The following is a 21,706-nucleotide window of genomic DNA, read 5'->3' on the forward strand; positions in this document are numbered from 1 at the left end:
TTATTCAGCAGCAAAAATCACATTTATTTTTATTCATAAAGCTTTTTACACCAGCAGTCATAAGGGAATGTTCCCGGTGCATGCTGCATGTCTTTTTGCTTTTTTTCACGTTTTACCTGAGGCTATGATCCCTCTCCTATTCACAACCTGTGTCCTGTTTGCATGCCCCGCCCACAATGAGCCTCCTCCTCTCTTTTCTGTTGGTTACATGTGCTGGATTTTGATTAGGTCGGTCCCACTCAGACCAGGATGTCTCCGCAGCCCTGTAACTGTTACACAGACACAGGGGGCCTTGTTTCCTCTGTGAAATCCACAAGTTTTGCATAAAGACCTCAGATTTGTTTGCCAGACAGTAAGCCTCCACATCTGTTCTGTTGCCCACACAGACACTGATTTCTGCAGGATCATACACAAAATTGCAATATTTTGCATTAAACTGTTTTTGTTTCACGACCGTGTTTTATTTTCTGGATGGGCCTTAAACCAGTTTCAGACCAGATACTTGAAGCTGGCCGAAAAAAAATAAATAATAATAATAATAATAATATACATGAACTTATGCTGTTTCTCTTTCGAAACCACTCATATATGTTATACCCACCCCCCCTACACATGTTTTAATTTTCTGGCTTCGAATGAAAGTAGAAATGAAATTAAAAAAATAATTCCAAAATTTATTTAAAAAAAATTAAAAATACCTGCATGAAAAATATAGTAGCTGGTGGTCGGTCGCGCAACTTCCAACGATGCTTCATCCTGTTAAATTAAATTAAACAAACCCCGGTGATGATCTGATTTGCCCGAAGCATCTAAGAATTGCTAACTGGTTTGGTGTTTGAGGAAGGTGGTGAGTTTTCCTAAGAGTCTGTTTGTTAAAGTAAATCCAATGTGCCGGTTGGGTGTGGTGACGGTTGACTAAGCAATCAATCCCTTTTTTCACCAGCCTATTAGTTAATCCCTGTATCCCAGACACCTCAGTGCACTCTTTAAACCAAGCAGCAACAGTGGACATATGCAGGTGTGTGTGGCCAAACTTTAATAATGCCTCATCGGTTGGTTTGTGTAATTCTGATTTCTAGCTGTGATTACAGTTCTAGTTGTCAAATTAAGAGAAAGACTGAATGGGACTTTTTCTTATTTCTCTGGCCTCGGCTGTTTGTGTCATTTGAATGCAAGATCGCATCTTTTTCAGTAGAATAGATGAGGTTCATTTAAAAAAAAAGAAATAAATCTTAATCATAATATTTTTCAAATTTTTATTTCACAACATGTTTATTATTCTAGCTGTCGTGTTTCTAGTGTTTATTGTTTGTGATAATTTGCTACTCTCACCAAGCTAAATAACGTAACCAAACAGTTGGAAAAAAAACTCTGCATGCTGTGCAAAAGTGCATCATGATTATTTCAGTAGACACAATCTCCGAGACCATCCAAAATAAACAAGAACACCTTACATTTGATCATCAAGTGTCCAGACACGACAGTTAAAATACATCTCTCACTGTTTTTATTTTAGCAGAGTAGTTTGCGTGACTTTTCCCAGGCCTAACGAGTGAGCTAAAACACTTCGAAAGAAACCAGAATGAGCTGGAAGAGGCGTGTTGACAGAGTTTATCACATCATTTTACTAGACTAACAGCCGAGATGTGTTTTACCCTGGAGGGAAAAGGACAGAACAACCACAGCTTCAACTCATTCTTTATTTTCATCGAATGTAATACCTCATGAAGACCATTTACAATTCTCACGTTACATCCAGTTTAAATACAACAGCAAAGAACTCACAAGTGGGTATAATTCTGGCACCTAAAAGACAACAACACAACTCGCAGACAGCGATACAACACTTGAAAGCAGAAAAGTTCGGGACAGTAGCAATCACAATCAGTTTTATTATCATTGTCTAACATTGTCTTCTAAAGATGAGAACCAAAGAAAGTATAATACACTTTTACTTTGACTATTACATAGTACAACGCCCCTTTGCTGGAAGCACAGGAGTCCGTCCTTTGCTCATGCCGCTTGTTCAAATCAAGTTTCAGGGCAGAGTTTACTACATAAGTCGGTGGTGCAGTATTTGGATTAGAAAATTTGGTTTGTCGTGAGGTTGTCTGGTTCGCCTCTGGGGGCCCTGAGTATTGTGGCAAACATTACATTTGGCTAAATTGAAATTACTGAGTGAGTTTCCAATAATAGAGAACGTGCTTAAGCTGTCACAATAATATGATCAACTTTAACATTCGCTATTTTCATAAACAGGCGCAGTTAGAGAGAGGCGTCTTTAAATTCAGCACAGGAGAGGTCCAAGTGCAACACCGCCATCTCCAGAGTCCTCCCGGCCACCCCCACATAACCCAGGGAGGTGTTTTTAAAAATATGTTGTCATATTTATGAACAATTTACAATGGTCATGCACCACACATCAGAATCTGTCTGTCTGCGCCATGATCAACACCAGCAAAATGTTACACCACCTGCACCACAACTTAGACATGCTTCAAATCGGTCTAAATCCACCAAATTGTCTGTCTGTGAAAATGAAGCCCAAAATCGGCCCGAAATTTGAAATCATTTATTTGTTGAAGATTACACAATCGTCATGTTCAGTGAATCACGTTGCTCAACCAACAACTTCCAATTAATTGCCAGCATTTGGCGAAAATGTCCACCGTCTCATTGTCTACCAAGTGAGTCAGTGAGCTCACATATTATACTGCTTGCATGTGCATTGTCTGCTATCAGTTGATTATTTAAAAAAAATACTGTCAAGCGTGCTAGCTTGACCGATATGTATTTGGAACAGGCACAACACCTACTTAATACAACTGCAAAAAATCTTCAGTGGTAAATCGCAACTTTTCAGGGGTGAAATGGAAAAGTTGTAAAGGCACCTTATGGTGATATTGAGTCAATAAATACATTTTAAGTCTCCGTCAGGTTTCATTAACTAAAGGGTCCAGCCCCCAGCAGGTGTATCATAATGAAGCCTGCTGTTATTATATATTCTGAATTATTTTTTAAACAATACATTGCAATGTGTATCTACATAAACTGCACCCAACTGTAGGCTTGACATTCTGATTAGGGGGCTGAGCAGCGCCCCTGATCATACAGCAGGTCTGAATGGTGGCTGTTGACGTGTCACTTGATGCTGTGCTGGCTCTCGTGGTGCCTGCGAAGGTCCACTTTACGCTGGAAGCCTTTGGAGCAAATGCCACACCCAAATGGCTTGAAGCCTGTGTGTTTGCGACTGTGGGTGATCAAGTTGGAGCTCTGGCTGAACGCTTTTCCGCATACTTGGCACTTGTGGGGTTTCTCACCTGAAAACACACACAAACCCACCATAAAATCTTGGATTCTCGGAGCAGCTGTATTATTTATACAAATCACTTTGTTTCTGGAAAATCAGGTTTTGTCACTACCCTTAAGGTGGAAGCAACCATAAAGTTTACATTTGTATCTCAACAATTGCACCGACAGCTGCTTGAAAAGGGTGAAATTTCGCTCATAGGTCTTTATTGTGATTCATTGGTTGTGATAACACCCGTGGAAACATTACTTAACAATCAGACGATGACCGCAGCCACAAAATGAATTTGTAACATTGTCAGCAAGGTCATACCTGTGTGAATATACGTATGTTTCTTCATGTCAGACTTCTGATGAAACCTCTTCCCGCAGAACTGACACGGGTACGGCCTCGTGTCCGAGTGGATGAGGAGGTGCGTGGACAGAGTGGAGGAGCGCTTGAAGGACTTCCCACACATCTTGCACTCAAAACTTTTTTCCTGGGCAAAGGCAAACACAGAATGTGTTACGTGGTTGACATAGAAGAACTTGAATACATTTCTGATTTTGTCAACGGCCAGGACCTAAGGAGATTTATGACACATGAAAACCTACATTCAGCATTCTATTATATTTAACATCTTTAATCATACACCGTATTTCAGGAATTGTACCTGGGAGTGGACATTCATGTGTTGCTCGAGACTGACTGCGTGGCCAAAGGTTTTTCTGCAGATGGTACATCCAAAAGGTCTCGTTCCACTGTGGGACCTCCTAACGTGAACCTCCAGGCCATGTGGCGTTGAGAACACCTGAAGCACAGTTGATATGGCAACAGACTTGGTTGAAAACTTCAAGACGGTGCGCATATACGGTATCATTTGACATCTGAAATTAAAAGCTCTCACGCCTTTACATCAGTACATTTATAAAATGTTTATAAGCGTCTCAACACACAGTTATTACCAACTGCTAATGCTTTATGGAGACTTATATTACTTTATATGAATGTTATTATGTTATAATAAATTGTCAGCTAGCTAAGAACTGTGTGAGACTTACTGCTTGCTGCCAAATAGTGAGCCCCCATTGACTCTACTGCCCAACAACATTAAGTTGTCAAATAGTGAGCTCAAACTTACTTATTTCCAAATGTTGAATTATGATTTACCAAGCGTTCATGACTTAATTTCAACTAAATATGAACAGTTTTAATTCGACGGCTACATTTCCTAGGTTGGGTGGCGTTCACACTTAACATACCTTATCACAGGTGATACAGTGGTAGGTGTTGGAGCTTGGGGAGTAGTGGGTACTACAGTCCAGAGGCTGTTGGTGCTGTGGGCTGCGGCTGATGTGCGTGTTGTACAAACTGGCGGCATGCTGCAGCACCGCGGGGCTGAAACCCAACTGGTAAGGAGAGGGAACCTGCTCCCAGGAATATGTCGGCTTATAGAAAGACGGGTAGTCTGCCATTTGAGGATCTGGGGAGCAAAGAAAAGAATACTCACAAGGTGCATCTGAAAGGCTCCAGGACTTTTGTCAAAGGTGTACAAGTTTTCCTCAATTGACTAAAAATAAAAATAATTAAGCTAAATCGGGAGAGTGGGGAGGTTGCTCCAGCACAGCCATGTTCTTCTCGGACGTTCAAGGTATTGAGAGCAGGTGCGTCGTCATAGTGGAGCAGCTACGAGTTATCGTAACACAACTCGCGCCTCTTCTCGTGCCCTGAACGAAGTGAATGCCGCACAATCTTTGTAGACATAAAGGTTGAATGTCCAGCCCACAATGAAGAGGAAAACTTGTCGTTTGTAGTTTGGGTGTGAACTATATCTTTAAGGACGCCTGTCCTGGAACTTTGCTGACACATTTTGTGGTTTAACAGTTGTAATTATAGTCATGCCTGCAAGAAAATGCTGTGCTCACCTGTTGGGTAGTACAGCTTTGTGGGAGCCTCGGGGGATCTGGTGGGCTCTTCATGTGTAGGTAAAGGACTCGGAAGTTCTTCCTCCTCTTTTTCTAATGGTTTGAGTTCTGTTTGGGAATATAGGCTCTCAGATTGAGGCCTGTCGGAAGAGTCTGTGCTCTGTAGTGAGACACCTTGAAATACAAATACAATAAAATTTGGTTGACATTGATTATTATATAAAAATTGAAAGCAGCGAAATTAAACACAATTTATAATTTAATCCTCTTCATCATTTATTTCAAATTCTGATAAATTTGCCTAAAAATTTTGTTAAATGGACTGTGGCGAATAATAGTGAAAAAAAGTTGTAACTGTACTGTGGCGAGTAATAGTGAAAAAAGTTGGCAAGATTGTCCTAATAATTGCCATGTTTTTTAAATGAATGTAAATATTTATTTCATTATTAATGTTACAAACTCACCCGTCTCATCTTCATACAATCTATGCACATTAAATGACGTGCTCCGTTTGTTTTTCACCAGGAACGATCGTGGCATGTCGAATCTATAAGCACAAATAACACGTTGCTTCAGCGCTACACATTAGTAAACATTCATCTCAATTACCGTTAAACAAAGCTCATGCTTTGTCAAAATGTAAATTTCAAAACGTTTTGTCAAGATTTGAATCGGGAACAATGTTATTAAAAAAATACAACACAAATTATTATAAACGTTATTTATGATATTACTCGATCCATTTACAATACAATGCAATGCCAAACTTTAAGCCATAAAGTCAAGTCAAGAAAAATAGACGTGCGTAATTATTCCCGTTATAGATGAAACTCACCTCAACAAGATCCAATTTAAAGAATTATATTTTTTGTGTTTCAGATTTTAGTGCGTCTCACAAAAAAAAATCCTTTCCTTCAAGTCTCAAAAGCAAACCAGCGTAAAAGCATCGCACTTGTTGCTCTTTCTTTTTCTCCCCTCCCTGATTTCCAATCAGATAATTTCGCCGGGGAATCTGACTGTGGTTTCAACCAATGGCAGAGGCAACCTGGAAAAGACAATTTGCGTAGAAGCCACACGGGGCCTCCTGCTTGTACAGTTACACTGAACACACAGCTGGAGGCGGAAATATAAAAAGAAAACTGTTAAAGTTGGACAAAACTTGGCACAATTTAATAAGAGGCCGATGAGTCAGATGCGTTTCGGGAGTTAGGTTGAAAGGTTTTTATTTGCTTTTATTTTGAATTTATCTATTGCTTATTTCGTCCGTATTCCGGCTCTGAAATACGGCCACAATAAAAGGCAAGAGTCGTATTGTCATCTAAAATATTTAGTTTTTGCTTCGATGTTTGATTGACAATTTTGCCACACGTTTACCGTATTGAAGTCTTGTGCGTGTGATTTGAGAGGCGACAAGGTCACATGAGACCTAGCACCTCCAAAGATACACACACCAAACCAGTCTGGGAGAACGTGTTGACTTTTAAATTCTCTATTTACTGGTGTATACAATATAATAGTCAGTGGTGACAGATTTCCTCACCCGTAAGGCGATTCAGTCTATTTGCCGAACGCAAGGAAGAATTTAGGATATGGCATAATCCATGACAAAAAAAAGAATTAAATAATGATTAAAAAGAGTTGATGACGGTGGCTACGGACTGGTCACGTGCAATTACAAATATAATATTAATTTAGAACGTGCAGGAATAAGCGGCAACCAACCTATTTGCGCGTGAGCGTTAACTGGGAGAAGTGCGACATCTTGTGGACAAGGTTGATATGCCTTGAACTCAATTTGCAGCTCTAAACTGTAGTGCACTTGAAAATTAACCGCAGACTAAACCAAGTTCTATAAATAAAGGAAAAATCTTACAAATAACACAATTATAAAAAATAACAAACGTTTTGTAAATTTAAAACTTTAAATCAGAGATTCGAGTAACCCTTTTTAATTTTTGCAGATTATTTTAAACAAAACAAAACAAAATAAAAACAAAACAAAAAAACATTTGAATAAAATTGTAATATTTGTTGACCGATGAAACCTGAAAATTGCACTGAAGAAGGCTAAAGTAACAAAGAGTACCGTAGCCGTTACTTACCACAGTGTATAACTTTTAATTTGCGTAAATTTGCATATGCATATTCTAGAAACTTTATTTGAGTTAAACTTGTTCGGGCCACTTTTATTGATCACCAAACGATTGTTGATCGGTGAGGCGTTTGCGCGTGCGCTGTCAACATGTGGGTCACGCGAAACCGCATCACTCAAACTTCGCCCATCCGCCAAATGAGTCGATGGGACAAACAGTCGCGCCCTGACAAGAGAGCGACTGTTTTTACTATTGAGCGCAGATTAAAATTAACCTCAACTACTTACTTTAGTAATGTGTTTTATTCATACTGAATGAGTTAAAGTTAGGTTTAGTGGAGGGGATTTGAATGGGGATTAGCGGGATTAGTTTGCATGCAGCCTTTCAGCGGAAGCCGATTGTGAAGCAATGGGCTGTGAGGTGTTCAAGATGGCGGCGCCCTGTGGAGTGAAGCTACTCTAACAGGTAAACAGCTGCGATTATTTCGATTCTTATTTCTATGAAGAATCTCAACGTGCTTATGTTGCTTCGTGAATCGTCGATTGTGTGCCTGGCTCTCCAACGCTTTACCGTGTCTGACAGGCAAGATTAAATCCCGAGCGAGTCTGGGTCGCTGCTGCCAGCTAACGTTAGCTCTTGACGGTGGGACTGACTTGTTTTTGTAAAGAGCCCCGGTAATGGATTTTCACCCCAGGTTGGCCCTTCAAAAATTTCTTGCCTTTTCCCCCGTGTGTGGTATTGGGTTTGAGGCTGTGCCCACTTTGCGCAGCGACGGTGGCTACATATTTGTATAATCGGATGAAGTAAACCCAACCCTGGCCATTGTTCTCTGCGAGTTGTTTACGACAAGCAGCAGCAGGCAGTGGTCAGTATACGCACACACATGCGCTTTGGCTCATATGCAGAACACACTGCAGCCAGGATTTACGTATTGACCTAAAATTGAATATATATATATATATATTTAGTTTGCTGAACCCTAAATCCGATGTTGCATTCGCCACGCAGCGTCATTGCTGTGATATTTTAGTTCTTCTCCAAATATGACTGACGGGTGTTCCTCAATCTATATTAGAAATGAAACTCTATGAGGATTCACACGAGTATTATCGTGACCAAATATATCCGGGATATCAGTATTAATCACAGATTTTGAAGATAAATTATTATAATATTTTTTTTACATTACACATTGTTCGCAGCAACAACTAAAATGAATTTTAATGGATTTAAGACCTTGAGTTGCACCATAATGGCCTGAATGCTAATCACAATTATTTTTCATTAGTATTGTAATTACAGTTTTTACAGTTTTAATTGAAGTAAACCAGGTTTGATTATCTACAAATGTAAACTAGTTGGCTTTTCTCAGTTAAATTTTCTTTTCTGTATTCATAATCGTTTTTTAATCAAGCACGTTGTTTGTGTTTTATTTTTAATTTAAATTCTGAATGGCAGTGTGACTATTGTGCCTTTTGTCAGAAACAAATGAAAAGTCTTTTTTTTAATAGGATCTGTTTTTAGTTTAACAGAAATTTAGTGTATCAAAATTGCGAGTGGTCATTGGTTACTTGTTATCAGTTTTGGTGAGAGTTGAGTGCTTGTACTGGTATCGGACTAAAAAAGTAGTATTGAACACTCCTAGTTGTTACCATCACTGCCCAATTTTAATCATTAAAAAAAGTAAAGAAAGAGATAAATCATATGGTTTCTGCAATTTTGCCTTTGCTGAACACCGGTAGATGCGTAGTGCTTAATCATTTCATCTGCGACGAAGAGTTACCGACTATAACGTTTTTGGCGCAGCTCCACTTCAGTCCCGTTTGGCCGCATCGTTTGCTGAACGACGAGCCTCAGTAACTCACAAATGAAGCACTGATGCAACGAAGGCAATTAAATTCTTATCTAGTGGGGGAGGGACAATCCATGCTGAAGACCCAACTGTGTCACTGGGTGATGTTTTAGCCAAGGCCCAATAAAACCAGTGACACTCATATGGTGAAAAAGGTTCAACACAGTTCACAGTCTTTGCACACATTTTCAACAATTATCTTCAAACATGTATCATGTATTTCGAGACAAATGTTTGAATTCACTTTGCAATGTTGTTTATGTTACTTCTTGCGATTACTTCTCTTGCACTTTACATTGCTCTCATGTATTGTTTGTACATCAACACACCTACCCAAGACCATTTATCATGATCATTGAATAGAGGGGTCTGAGCCACCACACAAGAGAAAATCGTGAACATAATGTAGTATTTAACAACTGTGGTTACATCATCTTCCCAAACTCTACTTCAAAGAGAGACATGAGTGATTCAATGGAGGAAAAAAAAAAGAAAAACAAACATGAGCTGACAAGGCAGTGTACTTGGTAGTAATGAATCTGCTCACTAACTTACCTCTGTGGCTGCTCTGCCAATGAAGGATCACTGCTATCGATTTAACTAAACAGGCCCATTTAAATGTATCTTATCACAGTCATTCTTGCCTAAAAACCGAAGCATCTTGAAGCGATATAATCACATAAAAGTCTCCCGTGGATACATACTGGGAGTTCTTCTTCATTTCTTATTTGTCTTTGTCTGTTATCTACTGTATGTACCGTACTCCTTTTACATAGCTCCCCCCAGTGTTCAAGATGAGCTATGTCATAACTGAAATGCCTTGACACAGGCTGCATTTAAGTGAAATGTCTGGCAAGACCGAGAAAAACATGCATTTCTAACTACTGGATGTACTGGAAATGCTTCCAGTTTGGAAGATGTCCCACTTTACTGTAATTGTAACAGCATCCTGAGTCATTTCAAACTGCAGTCCAACGACAATATGAAGTGCTATGCCCATATATCTGTTTGTGTTATAGTAGGAAAAGGACACACAAAAACGAGGTGGGTAAACACAACATTTTATGGCAACCTTCGAAAAAAAAAACACTGAAGTTGGGGAATTCAGCAAAATATTTTCTAGGTTTTTCCTAATGTGAAAATTGATTTGAAAGTTTTTCCCGACTGTTTTAGCCCGATAAAATACAAGTTGTGTTTTTTTTTTACAGTGCAGTGCCCTTCCGAGATGTTTGTGTGAGAGCGTTAGGTTGTTGCGACACAACTTGTTCCCAGCCAAATAAAATCTAGATGCGCTGGTGCTGCAGAAAGGACCTGTGTGTATTCCTGAGCATTCCCAGGCTGTCCGAGATCGGCATTTCTTGTTGGTTCTGACCTGTTCCTGCTGGTTGCTTGCTTACACGGTCCATATTTACCATGACGGCCAATTCTTCCCTCTCATTTCGCAAACCGCAACCCATGACTGAGCTCTAAATTGGGAACCGCGAAAGAGCTTCAATGTGACATCTGTGAATTAACCAAAGTGTTTGTCAGCTTAGATTCACGGCAATGATGATGTTCTTGTCAATTCCCAGAAGGGACTTTTTTTTTTTTTGCCTGACCTATGACGTATGACAGTTGATAAAAGGATAAATATTCTGTATTGAAGGCCGGGTGATATGGGCTCAAAATAAAATCTCGGATTTGAACAGATTTTCAAAGGAAACGCATATGATGATGACATTTGCCGAAACGGGGAGAAAGCGTCCCGTTAAACGCATTTTAATAAAAAAATTTAAATCTTCAACAATTTCTTATGAATAAATTAACCAAATGAATACAATGTGCTGATTCCAATGAAACGTAACCTTTTCCCTGAAAATGTATACGAAATCCTGCATACATCATACAACGGATAAATTCCTAGTTTTGATTAAAAAAGCAAAAAAAAAATAAATACAAAAAAAAATAGGGGAAGGAAAATAAGCCGAATCCTATCTTGACTATTTTGTGACATTTTCGGCATCATCGATTGTGATCCAGAGGTGCCTGGAGACTGAATTGGTGGGTGGCCCCAAGAGAGTCCTCCAGGCAGGAAAGACGGTAGAGACAGGCTGTGGGAAGGAAGGACACTGCCTCCACCAAGAGCACTGCCACCATGGCGAGGGAGCAGCCGAGCATGGGGGACCTCCTCCCGCTCTTGGAGACCTCCGACCTCCGCCAGCTCGAAGAGATCAGAGGCCTTATTAATGAGCAACTCAGCACTGGTATCCTCCTCATTTTTAAACATAGTTTATCTACTTGTGAATGGGTGTCAAAATGTGCCACCGCCGTGTCAAATATTTGTAGAACGAGGGTCTGTGCTGCTCAACGGGCTGGTGGACTACTTTTTAGAAACCAACTCTTCAGAGGCCATGCATATCCTGTGCTCAGTCAGAGAGCCACATGACAAGGTGACAAAAGTTGAATATTTATTCACAGGAGGAAGTTATTTCAAATTGATTTCAGTGAAGTGTTGGTCTTATCAGCTCGTACCCTCGTCTTTCCCTACCTGCACTCACAGCACCTTCTGGACAAGATGAACGAGTGTATGACCAAACAGGCTTGTCGGCTGCCCACCCTCACCGTGCTGGGCCACGTCATCCGCAAGCAGCCGTCTTGGATTCACAAGATTGCCCGTTACCCTCTTCTGCTGTCGTTGCTCAAATGCCTGAAGGTAAAACACCTTTTAGCGAGGGGCATGATTTAAAAACAACAACGAAAAAGTGTCATTCCTTTGGCAGACTGATACGGACGTGGTGGTGCTGATAACTGGGGTGCTGGTGCTGATCACGCTGCTTCCTATGATTCCTCAAGCGGGGAAACAACACCTGTGGGAGTACTTTGACATTTTCGGCCGCTTGGCATCCTGGAACCTCAAGAATCCGGGTGAGACATGCATTTCATTTCTTGCCAGTTTTCAATTCTGGCCACCATTATTTTGGACCCACAATCTTCGCCAAAGAGTGTTTGGATAAACATCCATTAGGGAAGATGACAGCTTTTAGATTCTACTAGCCCTGTTGCTCTTGATTTATTTATTTTTGTTAATCCATTCAGGTCATGTTTCCGAGGTTTACTTGATCCACCTACACGCCAGCGTCTATTCGCTCTTCCACCGTTTGTATGGCATGTACCCGTGCAACTTTGTGTCCTACCTGCGCTCTCACTACAGCATGAAGGAAAACATGGAAACATTTGAAGAAGTGGTCAAGGTGAGGTTCTACCGACCATACACTGCTGTCCTTTCAAACCTAATGAATCTTTTTGGGACATTGATCGAACTTGCTTCAAACCTTTTTACTCAGCCAATGCTTGAACATGTCCGTATCCACCCTGAACTGGTGACAGGAACCAAGGATCATGAGCTTGACCCCACCAGGCAAGTTTCACACCATCTTCTAGCGTTTTTGTGGCATGTCCACTCTCTGTTTGTTGGTGGAATCCTGATTTCATTTTTTTTTGCTTTAGGTGGAAAAAGTATGAAATCCACGATATCGTCATTGAATGTGCCAAAGTGTCTCTTGACCCGAAGGAGGCCTCCTGTGAGGAGGGATATGCCACCATGCCTGAGAACTTTTACCCTCAAATCCATTTGCGACCGCAAGACTGCACTTCCAGCCCATACACAGACCTCTACAGCAGCTATGGTTGGTTTAAAAATAATGGGAGAAGTCGCAAATCTTTTTTTTTTTTTTTATTTGTTTTTGAACCGTTAGATACAACAACATGTTCAAGTCTTTGCACTGTAATGATATTTTTCACAATAAAACATAAACATCCTCCAATTGTTCAATTGTCAGATTGGCTATTTTACCAAAAATTAAAAAAATCGTTAACAGTAAGCCATAAATCTCCTGGGAACTATGACCGAAAGGCTTTGAAAACGTTTTGTCTTCCTGACTACAGGAAGCTCGTCGTCAACTCCCTTCTCCACTCCACGGCAGCCGCTTCCTCCGCCGCTGTCTTTGCCCCCCTTATCAGGGACACAGTCAACCAACCGTAGCCCACAGACCACCAAACGGCAGGTAAGAACATCATGTACTTAATCCTCAAGGGATCTGGATGCGTGTCTGTCTGAAAATCTAAATGGTCCCCATTAAAACGCCAACAGATGATCTGGAACGCCACGTTTTGTTAATTAGTCTAATTAAGTCCATTTGTCAAATTTGACAACTTGTACAAACGACAATTCTCGCAGGTATGTATTGTCTATAATGTGGGCGTGAACGATGCACTACGATGCATATAGTGCCAATATCATTGTAAGTTGTCCAAATGTTGTGGCTGGTGGTGTACAACTTAATATAAAAAAAAAAGTCCCAGAATCAACCTGAAAGCTTTTCCTTTTTTTTTTTTTTTTAACAGAACTCCACCTGTGAACCAAACTCCTCCAATGGCGGGAAGGACCCACTGTGGAGCCCCTCCTCTTTGTGTGGAATGGCCACACCCCCTTCATCCAGGGGCATGTCGCCTAACTTTGAGCTCTCCCACAGTGCCTCACACCTTCCCAGCCGCTTCCACTGCACTTCAGGTGAATTAATTCCCCGATGCATTTACGCTAAAGTCGTATTCAGGAATTACTCTTGAAGTGACAAACTCCCTGGAATGTTGTTTGTATGTTTAATGTGAGCAGGGGGGAAAGGAACATCTGCCTCCAGTACTCCAGCCACTTCATCACCACCACCCACTCTATCAGATGACTTTCCCGTTATCTCCTTACCAGCCAACACAGTCCAATCCAGTCCGCCGAGAAAAGTGAGCTAAAAATACAAATGCGCGTATGGCCTGAGTTTCCATGAATCGCCTTGTATGACGTCTTTCAAAAAGAAGAATTACAGTTAATTGTTCACAAACTATTTGTGTTATTTAATAAATGAACGTTTTTTTTTCATTTGTACATTTCACGATATTTCAGCATTTATTTTGAAATGGAAAGACAAATGTTAGTGCGAGCATCCATTCAAATTTCCAAAATCAGTTCGATTGCATTTTTGATTCACGGATTGATTTACCATTTAATCAAGGATTTCATGCAGTACCAATTTGACTTTCCTATGGAAGGTATTCTCAGAACAACCAATGCTGCAATTAGTACGAACTGCTTGCTGTAGCTAAGTACAGTAATAAAAATATTAATATTTACATTAAGAATTGGAGCCAATGCAGTTACATTAATCATCCACATTTTATTTAACATGACCTCATCCAAAAATTCAATATGTTTGCCTTTATGCTTGCTGGCGCTGACTTCATTGATTCCGCCATTTTTTTATTCAAAAACAAATTGCAACTTTTCAGGAGCGCCGACATCTAGACAGTGGGAAACCTGCACTGGTGAGACAGGAACCTGTGAAAGACTCTGAGAAAAGCGGCGCCACAAACAGAGGTTTGTTATGAGGCATCACACTCACATCTACACAGCTTACTTGTTCCACAAACATCGCAGAATGTTTATTCTCAGCATAAATGTGGTCAAAGCCATTCATTTTTATTTAGTAGTTTTTGGTATAAAAAAATAGATGGATGGATGACAAAGCAATTATTAAGAACCCTCAGTTGTCGTCTGTCTTCCACGGGTAATTTCCCTGTTGACACTTGAGTCTTGAGTCAGGGACTTCATCAACCTTAGACTGCAATATTGAATCTTGTCACGCATCGCCAAGTGCCAGAAAATTGGTATTCGTGCTGCCAAATAAGTTTTCATTCAGTCAGTTCTAAGATTTGACTACCTGTCACAACGTAACTATCACGTTTTTTTCCGATCGCTTGTGATTCCTGAAGTCAATCGCAATTGTGACTGATGTATTTTATTAGATGCCGCAGATGCCGCGAACGTGTCCATGACTTTGACCGAGCTCTCAGTATTCATGAAGAAACAGGAGTTGGAGCTTCAGCTGAGAACGGAAAAAGAAAAAGAGGAGGGTGAGAACAGATCTTTTTGTGCTTTTCACAACGTCATCCGATCTTGTAAGTCACATGGGGATCGTTTTTGGACAACTGTTGGAGCAGGGTGCTTACTTTCTGCGTTTGCTCAAATTTCTCCTTTTTATCTCTTTTTTTTTTCTGTAGCGGCTATCACAGAGGAGCTGCTCAAGATCACCGAGGATAAGCAGGAGCTCTCAGGCCTGAGGGGTTTCGACTCTCCTTTCTACCGCACCACTGAGACACTGACTGGGTGTCAGACACAAGACAAGATCGTCACCAACAGCCAACTGGGAGGGTCCATCCTTGACACACGCCATGCAGCGTCCACGCCAGACAAAGTGGAGAATACCGCAAGCGCCAGTGACGTTGGGAATGAACAAGGAGGGGGAGCGGGAGACAACCGGAGTTCAGCCATCGGCCTTGATCAGTCTTGGCCTTTCCTGTCAGGTTTCACCCCAATTGATCACCACTTGCATCGGTGCCCCTCGGTGCCTGAAGAGGAGGTGGGAAAGTTTGGGACGTTCTCGCCAAGTCCCTGCAGCAAGACCCCTGCACCGGTGCCATACGAGGTGTTCTTTGACCTGGCTTTGCCCAGGGCGGCCTCTCTCTACGTAGGCCAGAAGACATCTGAGGCCGTCCACAAAGCGGCACTGGAGAGGCTCTCAAGACGGGAAGAGGGGCTGGAGGACGGGGAAGACGAGGGGGCTACGACTGCTTCGCCACTGGAGGTGCTGGATCGCCTTGTTCAGCAGGGGAGCGACGCCCATGATAAAGTCCTTAAGAGGTGAGATATTATTTCTACTGTACTTTTTGTCTGTTTAGTTAGTGCTGTCAAGCAATTTGATGAATAAAAAATAAATAAATCAGGAATTAATTTCGATTAATTCACATACTTGAATTAATGTAAACAACAAAACAAAAAATTAAGTACATTTCGTGGTAATAAAGAAACGTTAATTTTGTGCATACTTGAAGAAAGAAATGCCCGACCTCTGCAATGTTGTATGCCGTCCTTTCCTGTCTCTCACTATAAGTATTGTTGCTAAAAATGCCAAAATTTCCAAAACGGTCAGCCTTATTAACGTGAACATTAGCGATCAAATCACTTTCTAACAACTCCTCATTTTGTTGCGCTTCTAGAACAATTTCATCACTTGTGTTACTGAGTTAGTGTAACAAAGAGGTGTGGTAGTAGCTTAACATCGTTTATTCGCAGTTACTATTTCGCAACTGGTAACAAAAACTCACATTCAAACATTTGAGGACATATTTTTCTTCTTTTCTCTCCTTCTCCAGATTGCCTTTGCCAAGTAAGTCAGCTGACTGGACGCACTTTGGAGGTAACTCGCTCACTCTTCGACACTGTTGCCCACTGATTAAAGAAGCTATTCTGAACGCTGCACATGGAGAATGATTCAGCATGACTAGTGATGCATCATGAGTGCTGGGATTTTTGCAGCAAATTGCTGCAAATAAACAGCGATTGAGTCGAACTACATGTCTTGGAAATTCAAAGTCGGATCAAGCAAGAATTAAGTGTGATTGAATGCTTCAAACTGACAGAAAGTCCTGGATGTAGTCTGCCTGAAAAACAACCACTCAATTTCATCAATGTTATTTTATCGTTTAATTTATGTTACGATTAACTTACAAGGCAGACGTGAACTGACGTGAACTGCAGCAGACCAATGTAGGAACAGTATTGATTATTATTTATTTTTACTTTGTGATTTTCTTTTCAAATAGTTAGGAATGTATGCATGGCTGCTATTTAATGCCCAAATTGGTAGTAATAAGAATTTAAAAAAGCATTGTAAAATATAAAGATCTTGAGAAGATGACATGATAGGACAGCTTGATTGGGAGCCGTATTATTATTAGTTACGGTTAAACTGGCGCAAAACATCTGAACGCCTTAGCTATTTTATATGAATGTTTGTTTTTTTTTGGGTGTGTACTAGACCTGAAATTGACTAATTTGTATGATGCATTTGTCAGGGCAATGACCATATTTTAGTTTTACAATTATAACGGTGATCTACACAGGGTCGGCTCCGTCTGACGAGCTTCACACGCTGCGGAGCCAGCTGCTCCTGCTGCACAACCAGCTGCTGTACGAGCGCTACAAGAGAGAACAGCACGCCGTCCGCAACAGACGCCTCCTGCGACGCATCATCAACGCCACCGCACTCGAAGAACAGAACAATGCCATGGTGAGTGCGCATGCGTCATATATTTCATTAAATAGTGGCCTCTAATAAACCGTACGCCTGAAATAGTCTGTGGGTGTTCAGTTCATGTGAACAAATAAATGCCTCTCCTCAAATAGAGGTCCCAGTTTCCCTTCAGAGTGGAAAATTACCTTCACCTTAGCCACATTTAGAAGAGGTACATTTGTTACATTATAGGTATGTTATATTATCAGGGCAGTGAATTCCAGAAAAGGAGACCAACAAATTTTTATTTTATTTTATTTTATTTTATTTTATTTTATTTTATTTTATTTTATTTTATTTTATTTTATTTTATTTTATTTTATTTTATTTTATTTTATTTTATTTTATTTTATTTTATTTTATTTTATTTTATTTTATTTTATTTTATTTTATTTTAAATGAGCCCGTTGCACTTACCTATAGTAAATTGTGCAAATCTCTGCAGAAGGACCAGCTGAACCTGCAGAGCGTGGACATCTCGTCCCTGAGGGAGAGTTTGCAGGTGGAGCAGCAGCGCTACAGGCAGCTCTGGGACGACCGAGAGACTGTGGTGACCCGTCTGCACAGTCAGATCCGACAACTGCAGCAGGGGCGAGACGACTACTACACCAAGAACCAGGAGCTCCAAGTACGTGTTATGATCCAGATGATGTCCGTTGTGTTTAGAACTTTAGAATTCTCACTCAATCCTTCTTTTTTTTTTATATGTCTGCAGAGCAAGTTACAAGAGTGTCAGAAAAGGATGTGCGAATTAGAGGCTGAGCTTCTGGGGGCAAATAACAAAGTCTGTCACACTGGGCACTTGCTCAAACAGATGACCATCAAGGTAAACATTTTTTACTTGCGCTTTGATGTTGCTGCCGTCCAGGGAGTTTTTGGGTGTGACTACCATTTGTCAGCATTTGTTAGCTATTCCATTGTTTTGTAAGTACATTTTTAGGATGCAGGCGAGGAAACCACTATCATGACAAAAGGATTCATGTGTTTCTTTGTTATAAACAAAAGCAACGGGTGGGACGGAAACGAGGCAGGCAGGCGTTTTGGTTCATATTTTTCCTGTCATCTTTTTTTTTTTTTTTTTTTAATGTATTTTTCAGTTAAGCAACAGTGAGAGCACCCAGCAGCAAATGAGCTTCTTGAACAAACAGTTGCTGCTCCTTGTATTTTTCCTGTCATCTTTTTTTTTTTTTTTTTTAAATGTATTTTTCAGTTAAGCAACAGTGAGAGCACCCAGCAGCAAATGAGCTTCTTGAACAAACAGTTGCTGCTCCTTGGCGAGGCACACAAGCTGTCCATGCAGGAACTGCAGTATGTAGGCGCAGATAACGCCAAGGTATGGTCGCAAGATGGTGTCATAAAGAATGAATTGTAGTAAAAAAATAACAAATACAAGGCATTGAGGATAAGCGGCTTAGATAATAGATGTATGGTTCTTTGTTTCCTTTCTCCCACATTTCGTATGATGTGCAGCGACCCACCACACATGAGGCCCAGATGCTGCAGGCGTCCTCCAGGAAGGAGGTGGAGTCTCTGAGACAGAACCTGCTGGTTCAGGGCCAGAAACTTGAGGCGGCACACCAGAGAGCCTCTGAGCTGGAGACCCTCCTCTCCAAGAAGGAACACCTCATAGCAGAACAGAAGAAGTTTCTTGAGGATGTCAAATGTCAAGCAAAGTGAGTTGTCAATTTGTAAAGGTAAAATCTACACCACCTTAAAATGTGCGACATGATACAAATGCATTTTCTCTAAGTTCCTTTAGCATGCAGTATTTATGCTTTTTCCTTAATTGAGCTTGTCCTTACTTTTCAAGTTCAATCACTTACTTTTGTTGTCACATTTTGTCACACCAGGGCAGAGCTGCAGGCCTCTGACAGCAGATACCAGGCTCAGAAGCGAATCACCCAACTGCTGCAGACCGAAATCCTGCAACTGTACAGCAAAGTCGAGATGGAGGCTCCAGCGAGCAGTGCTGGCTTGCCAGCTGGGGTCAAAGCTAACCGACACACAACTGATGAGTCCAGGTTTGGGAGTCTAACTCAGTACAAACAAGAATACCTTAATTGTGTATCTACCGCACATTGAGCGATGTGGCCAAAATAGCCTGAACTGTTGCAACGCCCACTTGTTTTGATGTGATTCAGAATTTCTACGGGTTGGCTGGCCTAAGATGTATCTAATAGGAAAGTAGTACTTGGCGGTCAAGCGTTGTATGTTAAATTTTAGCCTGTGGGGTTGGCGGCACAAGTTTGGTGTGAATCTTTAGCACTTTCAGTTGATTTAATTTATTTTTTTTTAAATCAAATCAATTGTAAGCCATTTAATTTAAATTTCTAAGCTATTTTAGTCTGAAAGTCGGCTGTATATTTATGGTCAAATCTCTGCAGTCATTTCTAAAGTGAGATCAAGCCAGTGCTAATAATGTTGGTCAACACATTTTTATTCAGTTTTTTCAGCCTTATTCTTTTACATTTTTTTTTATTTATTTATTTTTTTTAGATTCTGTAGTTTAACGTCTTTTTTTTCTCCTTACCAGCATCCTGGTGCCCGATGGACCAAGTAAAACTTTCACCAATGAGGAGATGGACAGTAGACCAGCACAAGACTCACATTGCGGCAACGGCAGCACTTTATTACCAGGGCAACTAAAGGCAAGCAAATCTTCCAAGACCACTGCCAACTCGGTCAACGGCAGCAAGGAGTCAGGCCCGCCTCTCATCGTGGACCTCCCCCTGTCCTGCCCCCGCACCAACCGGCTCGCAACTCTGACGCCATCTGACGCTCCCCTGACTGTGGGCTCCTACCCCAGTGCCAAGAGCTTCCTTGGCATGAGAGCTCGCGAGCTGTTTCGCAACAAAAGCGAGAGTCAGTGTGGCGGCGAGGAGGACGAGGACGAGCATCTGCAGCCGCCACGACTTGCCGGCCTTGCCCACAGCCTGAAGACTGAGTTGTGTGCGGAGCCGCCGTGCCCGGGTTCCGCCGCCCACCTCAGCCTCGCTTCCTCCCCCACTCCAACCATCCAGACGGCGACTCCTACCTTGGCTGCTCCTGTCACTGTACCCGCCAATAATTCCCCAGAGCCCAAACAGCAGGTCTCTAATCAGGAAAGCCCCCGCAGGAAGGTAGTGCGGGGCCCGTTAGGGACTGGACGGCCCCGGCAGCAACAGCTAAAGATCATGGACTACAATGAAACGCATCATGAGCACAGTTTAAGAGACATAACTGAGCCGGGAAGTCCAAAGTTTGAGAGGATCTACAAATCGGTCAAAGAGTAATACATCAGCAACTCTTTGAAAGTCAGTATTATTTGCGCCATTCCTCTGAGTGGACAACAGGATCCCCCAGTCCCCTCCTTTTTTGTGTTGTTTTTGTTTTTAAAATATCAATTCCTCCTGAGACAAAACTACGTATCGGCACTGTATTTACTGAACGCTTTTTAAATGGTCAACTCAACAGCAATTCCAGAATGTTTTTATCTTCCCACTTTGCGCCATTCAAAGAAAGAATCTCCACTCCTGCAACATAATTGTGTGGGTTGTAGTGTCATTAACGTAAACGGATGACACAAAAATGTCAATTTTGTCTCCAGATTTTATTGATTGGACAAAGGATCAGTTGGGGGGGGATTTGTGGATCAATTCCAGTCATTTGCTCTGCTGCTCAAATATCTCCTTCCTGGTAGTTAAGGTGAGCGTCAAAACCTGATCAGCCCTCGTAACTACTTCCTATAGGGAAAAAAAAATCTGACTCAAATTATGTGTGCAGGTGGAGCAGTTTTAAATATGTCATCTGTTCGAGTAGTTTTTTTTTTCTCCATGGTTAGAGTTTTAAAAAACGAAACAAGGATTATTTTCTTTCCCTGAGGAATCCAAACCATATAATTGTTGGAAATTATTAAGTAACATTGCCATTAATAATTACAATGAAGTTTTTCTTTCAAACTCTCTCTGAAGGAGTGTGTTTTTTTGCACTTTGAAGGGGAATATCTTGGTTCTTGGATTTCTTGAAGGCTGCAAAATGGAACATTGTTATACAGTAGCGCATTCTGACCTTTAGTTACTTTTTTATTTATCCATTCATTAAGGATGCTCACATATATATTATATGATTGGAGCTGACAAAGTGACCAAGATCTGTAATATGAATGTTTCTCCATCATATTCTAGATTACCAGGAATCGCTTAGTGTGATAAAATGTACACTCCTCTCAACAGAAGTCCCCCCCCACGTTGACACCCAATCGCTCTCTTTCCCTGCCGCACCAACAGTCAATAAATTTCCTGTCTTCTCTAAATCCTGTTGTCCACCAGGATCTCCTGCTGTCAAGTCCTTCTGCCGCGCTATCTATAGCATGTTCACCAATCCACTTTAAATGCCAACCGTAGTCATTA

The 21,706-nt window shown here is 41.1% G+C and overlaps 2 protein-coding genes across 4 annotated transcripts; one reads left to right on the plus strand and one right to left on the minus strand.

Moving 5' to 3' along the window:
- Positions 1-2,016: 2,016 nt before the first annotated feature.
- Positions 2,017-6,217, minus strand: gfi1b (growth factor independent 1B transcription repressor). Its single transcript, XM_088281587.1, has 7 exons — positions 6,050-6,217; positions 5,679-5,761; positions 5,215-5,388; positions 4,552-4,772; positions 3,963-4,100; positions 3,623-3,788; positions 2,017-3,320 (listed from the first exon to the last, which is right to left on the minus strand). Exons 2-7 carry the CDS (start codon positions 5,752-5,754, stop codon positions 3,142-3,144), a joined length of 954 nt encoding a protein of 317 aa, XP_088137713.1. The 5' UTR covers positions 5,755-5,761; positions 6,050-6,217; the 3' UTR covers positions 2,017-3,141.
- Positions 6,218-7,513: 1,296 nt separating this feature from the next.
- On the plus strand, positions 7,514-21,261 carry tsc1b (TSC complex subunit 1b). Of its 3 annotated transcripts, XM_088281903.1 has the most exons (23): positions 7,787-8,001; positions 8,077-8,172; positions 11,179-11,402; positions 11,485-11,588; positions 11,699-11,851; positions 11,919-12,063; positions 12,235-12,389; positions 12,483-12,556; positions 12,646-12,824; positions 13,084-13,202; positions 13,543-13,708; positions 13,811-13,932; positions 14,476-14,563; positions 14,992-15,099; positions 15,247-15,886; positions 16,399-16,442; positions 17,149-17,315; positions 17,764-17,946; positions 18,034-18,144; positions 18,529-18,651; positions 18,789-18,991; positions 19,169-19,339; positions 19,852-21,261. In XM_088281903.1, the coding sequence occupies exons 3-23, from the start codon at positions 11,294-11,296 to the stop codon at positions 20,588-20,590; spliced, it is 3,903 nt and encodes a 1,300-aa protein (XP_088138029.1). In that variant the 5' UTR covers positions 7,787-8,001; positions 8,077-8,172; positions 11,179-11,293; the 3' UTR covers positions 20,591-21,261. The 3 variants fall into 3 exon arrangements, with proteins under 3 accessions (XP_088138027.1, XP_088138029.1, XP_088138028.1); XM_088281901.1 differs by lacking the exons at positions 7,787-8,001; positions 8,077-8,172 and adding an exon at positions 7,514-7,772; XM_088281902.1 differs by lacking the exon at positions 8,077-8,172.
- Positions 21,262-21,706: the final 445 nt, after the last annotated feature.

Source organism: Idiotropiscis lumnitzeri, chromosome 18 (genome assembly GCF_059441095.1).
Source record: "Idiotropiscis lumnitzeri isolate Australia: NSW breed Sydney's pygmy pipehorse chromosome 18, RoL_Ilum_1.0, whole genome shotgun sequence".
Taxonomy (NCBI): domain Eukaryota; kingdom Metazoa; phylum Chordata; class Actinopteri; order Syngnathiformes; family Syngnathidae; genus Idiotropiscis; species Idiotropiscis lumnitzeri.

Coding starts and splice junctions, on each gene's coding strand:
- gfi1b (XM_088281587.1), bottom strand. CDS start 5,754: ATGCCACGATCGTTCCTGGTGAAAAACAAACGGAGCACGTCATTTAAT. Junction 4,101..4,551: donor ACTGTATCACCTGTGATAAG/GTATGTTAAGTG, acceptor ACTGTGCTTCAG/GTGTTCTCAACGCCACATGG. Junction 3,789..3,962: donor ACATGAATGTCCACTCCCAG/GTACAATTCCTG, acceptor GCCTTTGCCCAG/GAAAAAAGTTTTGAGTGCAA.
- tsc1b (XM_088281901.1), top strand. CDS start 11,294: ATGGCGAGGGAGCAGCCGAGCATGGGGGACCTCCTCCCGCTCTTGGAG. Junction 11,852..11,918: donor CGTTGCTCAAATGCCTGAAG/GTAAAACACCTT, acceptor TTCCTTTGGCAG/ACTGATACGGACGTGGTGGT. Junction 18,145..18,528: donor TCAAACAGATGACCATCAAG/GTAAACATTTTT, acceptor TGTATTTTTCAG/TTAAGCAACAGTGAGAGCAC.